The sequence below is a fragment of the Hylobates moloch genome, unplaced genomic scaffold (assembly GCF_009828535.3).
Source record: "Hylobates moloch isolate HMO894 unplaced genomic scaffold, HMol_V3 SCAFFOLD_19, whole genome shotgun sequence".
Classification (NCBI taxonomy): Eukaryota; Metazoa; Chordata; class Mammalia; order Primates; family Hylobatidae; genus Hylobates; species Hylobates moloch.
Genome location: NW_026652294.1, coordinates 50,132,271 through 50,145,669, shown reverse-complemented (window position 1 = coordinate 50,145,669; position 13,399 = coordinate 50,132,271). Strand labels below are relative to the sequence as shown.

The 13,399-nt window shown below is 42.2% G+C and overlaps 1 protein-coding gene across 2 annotated transcripts in view; it reads left to right on the top strand.

The window, feature by feature from the left end:
* UBE2R2 (ubiquitin conjugating enzyme E2 R2) overlaps window positions 1–13,399 on the top strand; it is a 111,357-nt gene that overhangs the window by 86,309 nt on the left and 11,649 nt on the right. For both annotated transcript variants that reach the window (XM_032139513.2, XM_032139512.2), the window contains exon 3: window positions 4,894–4,991. In XM_032139513.2, coding sequence (XP_031995404.1) covers window positions 4,894–4,991 — 98 coding nt within the window. The remainder of the gene's footprint in view (window positions 1–4,893; window positions 4,992–13,399) is intronic.

Here is a 13,399-nt window from a genome sequence, read left to right as displayed (position 1 = left end):
TGGGATTACAGGTGTGAGTCACCCCACCTGGCCAGATCTATTCTTTTAAATGACAATTATCAATGGAGTTGTTTTCATAATATCCTATTAGGTTATTTTTGCTAGTTTATAAAAATAAAAGTGACTGAGTTTTGATTATGTATCCTATAACTTTCCTGAATTTATTAGCTTTTGTAGCTTTCTTATATAGGATCATGTCATCTGTGTATAAAGATGCTTTTCTCCCCTTCAACTCAGTTTCCTTTTTTTCTTTTCCTGTCTAAATACTCTGGTTAGAAATTTCCAGTACAGTGTTAAATAGCAGTGGTGAAAGCAGGCATCCTTGTCAAGCTCCTGATCTTGGGAGTAAAGCTTTTAGTCTTTCACCATTGTCACCACTGAGTATGATGTTAGCTGTGGGTTTTTTTGGTTTTTTTTTTTAGACAGAGTCTTACTCTGTCGCCCAGGCTGGAGTGCAGTAGTACGATCTTGGCTCACTGCAACCTCCGCCTCCTGGGTTCAAGCGATTCTCCTGCCTCAGCCTTCTGAGTATCTGGGACTACCGGCGCCGTGCCATGCCTGGCTATTTTTTTTTTGTATTTTTAGTAGAGACGGGGTTTCACCGTGTTAGCCAGGATGGTCTTGATCTCCTGACCTGGTGATCTGCCCGCCTTGGCCTTCCAAAGTCCTGGGGGTTACAGGCGTGAGCCACCGTGCCTGGCAACTGTGGGTTTTTAATAAATGCCCTTTATGATGTTAAGATAATTCCCATCTATTCATAGCTTTCTGATTGTTTTTATCATGAAAGAGTGTTAGATTTTGTCAAATCCATTGTCTGTGTCAATTTGGATGCCTATTTTCTAATATGTCATTTTGAAATGCAAATCTGTTCAGTTCATTCCACTACTAAGAAGGTTGTGTTTTTTTTGTTTGTTTGTTTTTTAAATATATATTACGCTCTGAACCAAGTAGCACGCTTCTGTGGCCTAATTTTTTTTTTTTTTTTTTTTGAGACGGAGTCTCGCTCTGTCGCCCAGGCTGTGGCGCGATCTCAGCTCACTGCAAGCTCCGCCTCCTGGGTTCACGCCATTCTCTTGCCTCAGCCTCCTGAGTAGCTGGGACTACAGGCGCCCTCCACAACGCCTGGCTAATTTTTTTTGTATTTTTAGTAGAGACGGGGTTTCACCATGTTAGCCAGGATGGTCTTGATCTCCTGACCTCATGATCCACCCACCTTGGCCTCCCAAAGTGCTGGGATTACAGGCGTGAGCCACTGCGTCCAACTGCGTGGCCTAATTTTTATGCTCTATTCTTCATCAAAACGAGGCTGTTTACTACTGAGGTAGGTAGAATAATGGTTCCCCCAAAATGTTCACATGCTAATCCCTGGAACCTGTGAATGTTAGGTTATATGTCAGAGAGAAGTTAAAGTTGTTAATCAGCTGACCTTAAAATAGGGAGATTATTCTGGATAATCCAGGGGAGCCGAATGTAATCACAAGAGTCCTTAATAGTGGAAGAGGGAGGCATAAAATTAGTTAGAATAGATATGACTTTGGAAGAAAGACCCAGAAAAATGAAACATTGACATTTTTTTAAAAATAGAAGAAGTCCAAGGGAAAAGATTGGCCTTTAGTAGCTAGAAAGGGCAAGGAAAGGGGCTTTTCCTTAGAGCCTCTAGAAGGGAATGCAGTGCTGTCAACACATTGATTTTAGTCCTGTGAGAGACATGATAGACTTTGACTTACAGAAATGTAAAATTGTAAGTTTGTGGTGTTTACACCAAGTTTATGGTATTTTATTACCGTAGCAATAGAAAACAAATACAAGTACCCAAGCATATTTTATTCTACTATTTATAGTGTTGGCTTATTTCTCCTGAAAAACTCCTTTTTTTTTTTTCGAGGCAGAGTCTCACTCTGTCACCCAGGCTGGAGTGCAGTGGTGCGATCTCGGTTCACTCCAAGTTCCGCCTCCCAGGTTCACGCTATTCTCCTGCCTCAGCCTCCCGAGTAGCTGGGACTACAGGCGCCCACCATCACGCCCAGCTAATTTTTTGTATTTTAGTAGAGACGGGGTTTCACTCTATTAATCAGGATGGTCTCGATCTCCTGACCTCATGATCTGCCGGCCTCGGCCTCCCAAAGTACTGGGATTCAGAAAAACTCTTTTTTTTTGAGACAGAGTTTCGCTTTTGTTGCCCAGGCTACAGTACAGTGGCTTGATCTTGGCTCACCGCAACCTCCGCCCTCCCGGGTTCAAGCGATTGATTCTCCTGTCTCAGCCTCCTGAGTAGCTGGGATTACAGGTGTGTGCCACCACGCCCAGCTAATTTTTGTGTTTTTAGTAGAGATGGGGTTTCATCATATTGGTCAGGCTGGTCTCGAACTCCTGACCTCAAGTGATCTGCCCGCCTCGGCCTCCCAAAGTGCTGGGTTTACAGGCGTGAGCCACTGCACCTGGCCAGAAAAACTCATTTCTACATTTCCCATAGGTTGTTTAAATTGTTATTATTAAAGGAAAGCTCATCTGAAAGCTTCCTCAACGACAAAGCCTTTTATCTTCCACCCCACCTCCCATGCATTCACTGCCCAAATATACCAAGTTTCTCTTTTCTTTTCTTTTCTTTTTTTTTTTTTTTGAGATGGAGTTTTGGTCTTGTTGCCCAAGCTGGAGTACAGTGGAGCAGTCTCGGTTCACCACAACCTCCACCTCCCAGGTTCAAGTGATTCTCCTGCCTCAGCCTCCCGAGTAGCTAGGATTACAGGCATGCACCACCACGCCTGGCTAATTTTGTATTTTTAGTAGAGATGGGGTTTCTCCATGTTGGTCAGGCGGGTCTTGAACTCCTGACCTCAGGTGATCTGCCCGCCTTGGCTTCCCAAAGTGCTGAGATTACAGGTGTGAGCCACCACGCCCGGCTCTCTTCTTTTTGTTTTTGTTTTTGTTTTTGTTTTTTGAGATGGAGTCTCGCTCTGCGGCCCAGGCTGGAGTGCAGTGGCGTGATCTCAGCTCACTGCAACCTCTGCCTCCTGGGTTCAAGGGATTCTCCTGCCTCAGCCTCCTGAGTAGCTGGGATTACAGGTGTCACCACACCCAGCTAGTTTTTGTATTTTTAGTAGAGATGGGGTTTCATCATATTGGCCAGGCTGGTCTCGAACTCCTGACCTTGTGATCTGCCTGCCTCAGCGTCCCAAAGTGCCGGGATTACAGGTGTGAGCCACCGTGCCTGGCCTCTCCTTTTTTCTGTAGTAACTTTTTACATGCCTTATGGTATCTAACCATAAGGCAGTGTTTTAGAATATAATATTTTGTATTAATTTTATTTTAAAAATATTTTATATTGATAATGGTTACATATATATTCATATAGTTTCTGTTTGTCTAAATTTGGGTTGTATATGTAAGATTTTTGTACTTTATATAGTTATACCTCCATTTTTTAAAAAATATAAATCTTAAGTTGTGTGTGGTAGCACACCATAGAGTCCCAGCTATGGGACTACTGAGGTGTGAGGACCACTTGAGGCCAGGAGTTAGTGGCTGCAGTGCACCATGGTTGTCTTATGCATAATCACTGCGCTACAGCCTAGGTAACATAGTGAGACTCCCATCTCTAAAGTCAGAAAGAAATTAAATAAATAAATAAATCTTACCTTCCATGTTAGGCTAAGTCCCAAGAGATAAGTCACTGTATTTTACCTAACTTTATCTTTTCTATTGAATTGTGTTCTGTATTGCATATGGTAGGCAATCCATATGTGTATGAATTAACCTAAATGTACTTGTGGATTAAGTTGTGTAAGTTTATGAAGCAAAATATAATAGCCATAGTGGGAAGTCATTCTAACTATATCTTGAGAATGTTAACATTTGCTGCGAGGCATATTTTTGGTTTATATAAGCCATGGTTATTGACATAGCATCTATCTGAGTAGATATTAAGCAAGGTTAGATATTTTTTCTTCCTTTTTATGTACTCTAGGTACACAGATATATCTGAAAACAAAGGGATATATATTTGGCTGCTTCTAAGACAATTGAATCTTGATTTATTATGTTTGTCTTTTTTTTTTAAGGTGGAGTCTCACTGTGTTGCCCAGGCTGGAGCACTATCTTGGCTCACTGCAACCTCCGCCTCCCGGGTTCAAGCGATTCTCCTGCCTCAGCCTCCTGAGTAGCTGGGATTACAGGCGCACGCCACCACGCCCGGCTAATTTTTGTCTTTTGTTTTTGTTTTTTTGAGACGGAGTCTCCCTCTGTTGCCCAGGATGGAGTGCATTGGCACGATCTTGGCTCCCTGCAACCCCCACCTCCCAGGTTCAAGCGATTCTCTTGCCCCAGCCTCCTGAGTAGCTGGGATTACAGGGGCCTGCTACCATGCTTGGCTAATTTTTGTATTTTTTAGTAGAGACGGGGTTTCACCATGTTGGTCAGGCTGGTCTCGAACTCCTGACCTTGTGATCTGCCCACCTTGGTCTCCCAAAGTGCTGGGATTACAGGCGTGAGCCACCGCGCCCAGCCAATTTTTGTATTTTTAGTAGAGATGGGGTTTCGCCATGCTGGTCTCAAACTCCTGACCTCAGGTGATCCACCCGCCTTGGCCTCCCAAAGTGCAAGGATTACAGGCGTGAGACACCGCGCCCAGCCCCAGTCAATTTTTTATCAGGATCGTACTATAGGAATAGTAAGTCTTCTCACTAGAAAATATACCTTGGAGATTGGTCAAAATAAATATTATATTTTTAAAATGCTTAATTATTATTTATCTTTGATGTTGAACATAAAAAGCAGAATTGTTTTCTCCTTTGATGAAAAAACAGTTTCTAGGAATAAAGGAAACTTTAGAACCGATGTCCCTTTTTGTACATCACTTTTTGAGTATTTACTGAATGTAATGTTTGTGTCTCATAGAATGGAGATGTATGCATTTCAATTCTTCATCCGCCTGTAGATGACCCACAGAGTGGAGAACTGCCTTCTGAAAGGTGGAATCCAACTCAGAATGTGAGGTAAGGAGGAATCTGGTTTCGGAGTTATTCTTAATCTCCTTATTGTCTTTGCCCCTAGTAAAATAAAATTACGTATTGTCTTTTAACATGTAAAAAATCATCTTTCTTATATTCAGTTGCTTTGTCTTCAGCTACAGCTTTAAGAAATATGTATGCATCATTTTGAAGAGCTGTATTTACTAAACAATAATGTATATGATTCTCATTTCCCTATGTTTACTTAGGAATAGATTTTCAAGCCTGAATCCCTACTCTTACCTTATCCTAGTTCTACTCTGGTTCTTTATTACCATCTAACATTAGTGTCATTCATTGGTTACAGTTAATAAACAATGTTAATTCATTATAACTAACTGAAGTCCATACGCTTTCACATTTCCTTTGTTTTTACCTGTCGTCATTTTGCTCCAAAATATTTCATATGTATAAATAGATATCTATATCTATATATATATGTGTGTGTATACGTATATGTATTTAAATTTTTTGTAGAGATGGGGTCTCACTAAGTTGCCCAGCTGGTCTCAAACTCCTGGCCTCAAGCAGTCCTCCCCACTTGGCCTCCCAAAGCGCTGGAATTATAGGCATGAGCCACTGTGCCCTGCTCATCACATTATATTTAATAGTCATGTCTTCATGGGCAACTCCTCTCTCTCTCTGTCTCTCTCTCTCTCTCTCTCTCTGTCTCCGTCTGTCTCTCTGTCTCTCGTCTTTGAGACAGTGTCTTCCCGTCACCCAGACTGGTGTGCAGTGGTACGATCACAGGTCACTGCACCCTTGACCTCCTGGGCTCAAGTGAGCCTTTCACCTCAGCCTCCCAAGTAGCTGTGACTATAGGTATATGCTACCATACCTAGCTATTAAGCAACTCTTGATTATAAATTTTCTTGTTTTTGATGACAATTTTGGGGGGTACTGATCAGGTATTTTGTACAATGTCCCCCAGCTGAGATTTTTCTTATGTGTTTTCTCATGATTAGTCTAGGGTTATAGGTTTGGGGAAGAAAGACCAGAGAAGTAATGTGCCATTTTCATTATGTCATATCTGAAGTATTTACTATCAGTGTGGCTTATCCCTGTTGATGGGAAACCTTTCATCACCTGCCTGAGATAATATTTTTAGCTTTTCTCCACTGTAAAGTTGCTCTTTCCCAAACTTTTCATTCTGTACTCCTTGGAAGGAATATGCATAGCCCACAACTAAGGAGAGGGTGGCTATACCTCCTTGAAGCCAGGGTATCTATATAAATTATTTTGAATTCTTCTGCATGGATTGATCTATTCTTCCTCCTTTATTTGTTTATTCAATCATTTGTTAAACATTTTTACCGATACAAAAACTAGTAACTTGATTAGAATCTCCAGGTTTATCAAAAGTGAAGAATTGGAAGCTTCCTGACTTGTAATAGAAGCTCTTCAAGATGTATCAAATGACTGTTGATTATGTTTGTTACTCATTCCTTTGGGTACCTTGTTCCATCCAATTTATTTAGAAAGAGTTGAGAAAATAGATATATTAAAGATTTCAGCATATCTTACCAATATATTTTTTAAGACAGAAAAAAATGGTACTTTGTTTTTAAGTTCAAATAAATGTGTTTTTACACCTCACCTTGAAAACCATCATCCCTCTGAGTGTTTTTTTCTTATATTTCTTTCTTTTTTTTTAAAGACAGGATCTTGCTCTGTCGCCCAGGCTGGAATGAAGCGGCGCGGTCACGGCTCAGCGCAGCCTCAACCTCCTGGGCTTGAGCAATCCTTCCACCTTAGTCTCTCAGGTAGCTGGGACCACAGGCGTGCATCACGGTGTCTGGTCAAGAGTTTGTATTTTTTTTTATAGAGAGATGGGGTTTTGCTTTGTTTCTCAGGCCGGTTTCGAACTACCGAGCTCAAGCGATCCACTTGGCCTCCCAAAATGCTCAGATTATAGGTGTGCCCCAAAGCACTTGGACTAATTTTTAAATTTTTTGTAAAGATGGGGTCTCACCATGTTGGTCAGGCCGGTCTCAAACTCATGGGCTCAAGTGATGCCCCTGCCTCAGCGTCCCAAAGTGTTGGGATTACAGGTGCTCACACTACACCCGCCTTCTGAATCTCTTATCTATACAAGAATAATACCTACCTCAGTAGGTTGTTGATAGAATTTAAGTGAATAATGCATGTAAACCTACCAGAATGGTGGATATTACCTGGCTGGCTTGGGTTGCAGCTATTATTTTCAAGGAATTTTTTGGGTCTAATGTGAAGCAGTCATTTGCTATCTATTAGAAGAGAAACACATTTCTTAGTTCCTCATATTTATTTCATCTTGCTACAGGGAGACATAATTGTTAGATGCCTGTATCGTAACCAATTCAAGTAGTACATAATTTATCTTGGGTTCTAAATACATGAAAATAACTAAAATAATTGTTTTGAGCTGTTTTTGAGATACTCTATAATTGAGAATACGCTTTCTTTTTTTGAGGGGAAAAGTATCCTACGTAGCAAATTATGTACACATGAATTATCTCGATAGACTCAATTTTAAATTAGTATTAAAAATTCTGAGTTTTAGGCCGGGTGCCGTGGCTCACGCCTGTAATCCCAGCATTTTGGGAGGCCAAAGTGGGTGGATCACCTGAGGTTGGGAGTTCAAGACTAGCCTGATCAACACGAAGAAACCCTGTCTCTACTAAAAATACAAATTAGCCGGGCATGGTGGCACATGCCTGTAATCCCAGCTACTCGGGAGGCTGAGGCAGGAGAATCGCTTGAACCTGGGAGGTGGAGGTTGCGGTGAGCCAGGATCGTGCCACTGCACTCCAGCCTGGGCAACAAGAGTGAAACACTGTCTCAAAAAAAAAAAAAAGTCTGAGTTTTATGTATTCTGTATTAAGAGTATGTTTGAGGGTGCTATGTCTTCAGAAGTAATTGTAGCACATGATTTTGTCATTATAATTAGACAATGTGTATAAAAGGTTTTTAAAAATATTTTGGATGATTTATTGAAAAAATTGCATCCAAAAAAATCCCCAGTTGTCCTTTAATAATGATTCTGGTGCATAGATTTTCAGGACGAGTAGTAGAGGAAGTGGTAGCTAAGATACTGGTGATTCTTGGTTTTGATGGTTGAATGTTGAATCAAATGCTTGCACCCCTTCCCTATTTGAGAAAATAAGCTTCCCCTTTCCTCAAATACAAAGCCCCAAACAAGATTTTCCTCATTGCATTTTTATGCTGCCTGGCTGGATAATGTATTGCCACCACCCACGGGAATTCAGGCTTTTTATCCTTTACTTCTCTTGCATTTACACGCAAATATGTCATTTTTGAAAATGATGTCATTTGCCTTATCTCAGCTTAAAATATTATGAACATTTTTTCTTTTAAAATAGGCCTACTTCTCATGTAATCCAGTCTTTTGGAGGCAGAGGATTCCTTTTATACTTATCTGCCCATCTGAAACTGCCTTTGTTACTTTGGGTACTAGCCTCATTTTGTTTCCTCACACTTGAGTCCCCAGGCCACCTGAGCCACAATTTAGGGACATTCCCCAAACTCAAATCAAGATTGTTTTCCCTGCTTTTATGCTGCTTTGTTTAGAAGCTTCCCAACTACAACTAGTTATTTGGAGTTACACCTAACATCTTCACACAGCTCTACAAGGTTATTTGCGTTGGAAATTGTTTACCTTCTTAGACTTTTTATGACTTAGTTCTATGTAATCATTGGGTAGTCCTTCAACATTTTCATCTTATTGGTATTTTCGGGGGCTGTGGGATGTTTTGTACACGTTTTGGAACCTCACCTGTCTGGAATACCTGGTGGTGCTCAGAACTCTGAGCGAAAGTCAGGAAAGCACTACCTGATGAGCAGATGTGGAATACTTTCCCTTATCCCTTTTGTTTCTGTGTTCACTTGGTTGTGAGACAAGGGAGGTTTTAAAGTAGTAAACTGTTATATTTTCTGACAGGTCATTTATGGCACTGAAATATTAAGAGGGAAGATACAAGATGTAGTGAAAATGTGCAACTATTTTCCTTCTTGTACCTCTCTGCTGCTAAATTATCTAGGGCCAGCAACTGTCTAAGGGTTCTGGGCTCCATGTCCAGTTTATGGGTGGCTGTAGTAAGACAGCAGTGGAGATGGCATAGGGTTCATCTCATCCTGTTTTGGAGTCTTGTCTGCCGCCTCTCACTGGCATCTGAAAGTGATTCCATATTCACGTATTTGGTTTTCTTCTCCATAACCACGTGTACTCGAGACTGTTGTTCAGCACCTCAGGGGACATATTTATAACTTAAAGTGGCAAATGGAGCACTTCTGTAACTTGAAGAAGAATAAGGGACTCCAGTTACCTTCAAGAGTCTAAGTCAGTCTGTATTATCAGATCTGGTGAGTAGTGAGAGTTAGCCAACCTGAAAAGGAAGAATTTTAGGGATGCAGAGAATCAGCCAACTGGTGTTCACTAAAGGCTCAGTAGCTTGCTACCTCTTGGGAAAGCCAGCATACTTCTTTTGAAAGAAAACATCCACAGGCCTCCTCCTCCCAGAGGCCCAGGATTAAATTGGTGGGGCTGGAGGTGGTGGGGAGGGTTTCTTCCTCAATTGGAAAGTTTTAAGGAGTAGGCATTTGTCAGCAAGAATGGAGTTGGGAGTTGCCGCATGTCTTTGATTAGAAGTTCACAGCATCATGCCTCTTCCTGATGGAGGAAACAAAATGTACCTTAATACATGATTTGTCTAGAATGATGTGGGAGCTTTGGGGATAGGGTAGGGTGGGAGTGGGAGTAGCAAAGCCCTCAGACTTTGCTATAGAGTTCACAGCTGCTTTCTGTGAGACACCATCCCCAGAACTACTATCTGCTATAGGCTCTGGGATAGTGAAGTGGTCTTGGTGTGGATTTGCTTTATGTTGAAAGAGGCATACATGATGTTTTCTTTTTCAATTTCAGAAATAAAGCGTGAAACCAAATTTATTAACCCAATCAAGAGAGGCTGTTGTTTGGTATAAAAGAGTCTGTCTCAGAAGTGGGGTAGGATATTTTTCTGTCTAGTCTTAAGAACAGAGAGCCAGAGACATCACCCCTAGCATTGGGTGCCAAAGTAAGCAGGGTCAGGGGAAACAGGCATAACCATGCTGTTCCTAAAGCTCTTTTAAACCCAATTCTGGAACAATGTGGTTTTATTTATTTGCTTCCTTGGTTTTTGCACGTGTCAACCTGCCAGTTCCATTCTCTGCAAATGATACATAATTTGGACATTTAAAAACTGTACTTGAATTCCTACCTTGCATTCTCAGGGATACATCAGTCAGCAGCAGATCCAGCACTGCACAGAAGGAGGTATTATATTTGTTGGTTGTTTTAGCAGCCTAAAGAGAAACTTTATAATAATGTAAACCCATTAAGCTACTATATTTTACCATCAGTTGCCCTGTTTTCCCTGTCATAACAGGCTTCTTTGTTCTTTGTCATGATGTCCTCTTTAAATCCCTCCCCCACACTGAAACATGTAATGAGGACTGAGCTTTAACTAGTCATCTGCAGTTACTGGCCCATCCTTTGATAGAGCGGAAATGAGAGATTTTTAAGGACCCAGGACAACTAGAAAGGTCAGGGTAGAACCCAGAGTCAGTAAGGGTGGTAGTAACAGTATGCAGGATTTAGGTTTGGCTCCAGAGAACTGGACTTCACACATCAACTGTCATCACATTACGCTGGGTCTATAAAACTCAATATCTAAATCAATCTGCGTGTGTGTTTTTGTGTGTGCAGTGCATACATGCATGCTTGCGCATGATTATGGAGTGAAGTAAGTTCAGGTTTGTTTTTTGTTTTTTTTTTTGAGATGGAGTTTTGCTCTTGTTGCCCAGGCTGGAGTGCACTGGTGTGATCTCAGCTCACTGCAAACTCCGTCTCCTGGGTTCAAGCAATTCTCCTGCCTCAGCCTCCCGAGTAGCTGGGATTACAGGCGTGCGCCACCATGCCCAGCTAATTTTGTATTTTTAGTAGAGACAGGGTTTTTCCGTGTTAGTCGGGCTAATCTTGAACTCCCAACCTCAGGTGATCTGCCCACCTCGGCCTCCCAAAGTGCTGGGATTACATTTGTGAGCCACTGCACCTGGCATAAGCTTAGATTTTTTGGTTTTTAGGAATAAGCCCTTTCTACTTCTCCCATCCTGTCTGGAGGGATATATACATGGGAGGTGGGGGCAGGGGAAGGTGCCAGTCTGTAATCCTTCAAAATTCTGAGCTTTTCTTGCTTGGTTTCCAGGTAGACCCTTGAGCCAGGTCTTATTTGTGATGCTAGGGCTATCACAACCCTGTTAAAGTTGTGCTTATGGTGACATGGTAGCTAACAGAGAAAGGGTTATCGACATGTTGAAAATGGGCAAATGGAGTATTACCCATTGGGTCATACAATCCTAATTTCCAATTTCCCTTAAATACTTCTTTAGGCCAGGCACAGTGGCTCATGTCCTTAATCCTAGCAACTTGGGAGGCCAAGGCAGGTGGATTGCTTGAGCCCAGGAGTTAAAAACCAGCCTGGGCATCATGATGAGATTCCATCTCTACCAAAAAAATTAGCCGGGCATGGTGGTGGGCACCTGTAGTCCCAGCTACTCAGGAGGCTGAGGTGCAAAGATCACTTGAGCCCAAGTGGTCAAGGCTTCAGTGAGCTGTAATTCTGCCACTGCACTGGAGCCTGGGGGCCGGGTGAGACCCAAGTTTGCTTTATCTTTTAAACACATATGAGCTCTGCAGAACTTCACAGCTTGATTTGCTGTTGGCTAGTCTGTAATATATATTATATATGATGTGTTGGTCTTCATTTTCTTTGAGGGTTTTTATTGTTTTTTTTTTTGTTTGTTTGTTTGTTTTTGTTTTGTTTTGTTTTTTTTGAGACGGAGTGTCGCTCTGTCGCCCAGGCTAGAGTGCAGTGGCGCGATCTCGGCTCACTGCAAGCTCCGCCTCCTGGGTTCATGCCATTCTCCTGCCTCAGCCTCCCAAGTAGCTGGGACTACAGGTGCCCGCCACCACATCCAGCTACCTTTTTGTATTTTTTAGTAGAGACAGGGTTTCACCATGTTAGCCAGGATGGTCTCGATCTCCTGACCTCGTGATCCGCCCGCCTCGGCCTCCCAAAGTGCTGGGATTACAGGCGTGAGCCACAGCGCCTGGCCTGAGGGTTTTTATTGTTTACAAAATTTTTTTTATTCAAAACAAGATAGCTAAATAACCTCTGACCAAAGATACTGAAGCAGGCAAAAGGATCTGAAATATGAACCTGAAGACTGTAAAGTGAGGTGCTTTTGCTTGTCCTTTTTTTCTGTGTTTCCTTTCTCTTCTTAGCATTTTTCTCTTTTGGCCTAGATCCTCTATCTTGAAAAGACCTACCTTATTCCCTGGCTGTGGCATAAGGGGCAGAAGGAGCACATTTATTTCTGGGAGTATCCCTAACTCCTTGAATGGTGGCGGTGGGAATTGTGTAATGAACCACAGAGACTAAGAACTCTCTGGCCCTCATTCTTACCCCAAATTCCCTCTAGGTCTATTCTTTGTTGTAATAAATGTTAAACATGGATTCTGCTGGATTGAGATAGATCAGATCTGTTCCTCTAGACGTGGAGAAGGGTGGTGCACCAGTGTGTTCTTGTGGAGGGGCGGGGAAAGCAAAGGGTAGTAGTTATTCTTTATAGGAACCGAGAGTCTGGGGATGATGGGCCCTCAGGGTCTATTTTGCTAGTCCAACCTCTTGTTTCTCAAACAAAAAAATGAGCTAGCAGTTGAAACAGTTTTTTGTTTTGTTTTGTTGTTTTTTTTTTAAGACAGAGTTTCACTCTTGTTGCCCAGGCTGGAGTGCAATGGCACGATCTCGGCTCACTGCAACCTCCACCTCCCGGGTTCAAGCGATTCTCCTGCCTCAGCCTCCTGAGTAGCTGGGATTATAGGCATGTGCCACCACACCTGGCTAATTTTTAGTAGAGATGGGGTTTCACCATGTTGGTTGGTCAGGCTGGTCTTGAACTCCCGACCTCAGGCCTCCCAAAAGTACTGGGGTTACAGGTGTGAGCCACCGCGCCCGGCCTGAAATAGTTCTTAAATTCAAATTCAATTTTGTGTATTCCAACAGTATTGTTTTTCCAGTTCACATCCATCCATCTGCCGGAGGAGACCAATTCTCTCAGCTTTCCTTATTCTCACAGTTGTCCATCTAATCAAGAGTAGTTCCCACCAGGCTTCTGATTGGCCCAGGTTAGGTCACATGCATATCCTCAAATGCATCGCCATAACAAGAGGGATGGAATCCTTTCAGCACTTGCTAGGTCTTATGTCTACTACTGTGAGTAGGTAGGTCGTTTGTATAGGAGGTGTGGTACAATGGTAGGAGAAGGAGATTATTCCCCATACAAAAAAGAAAAAG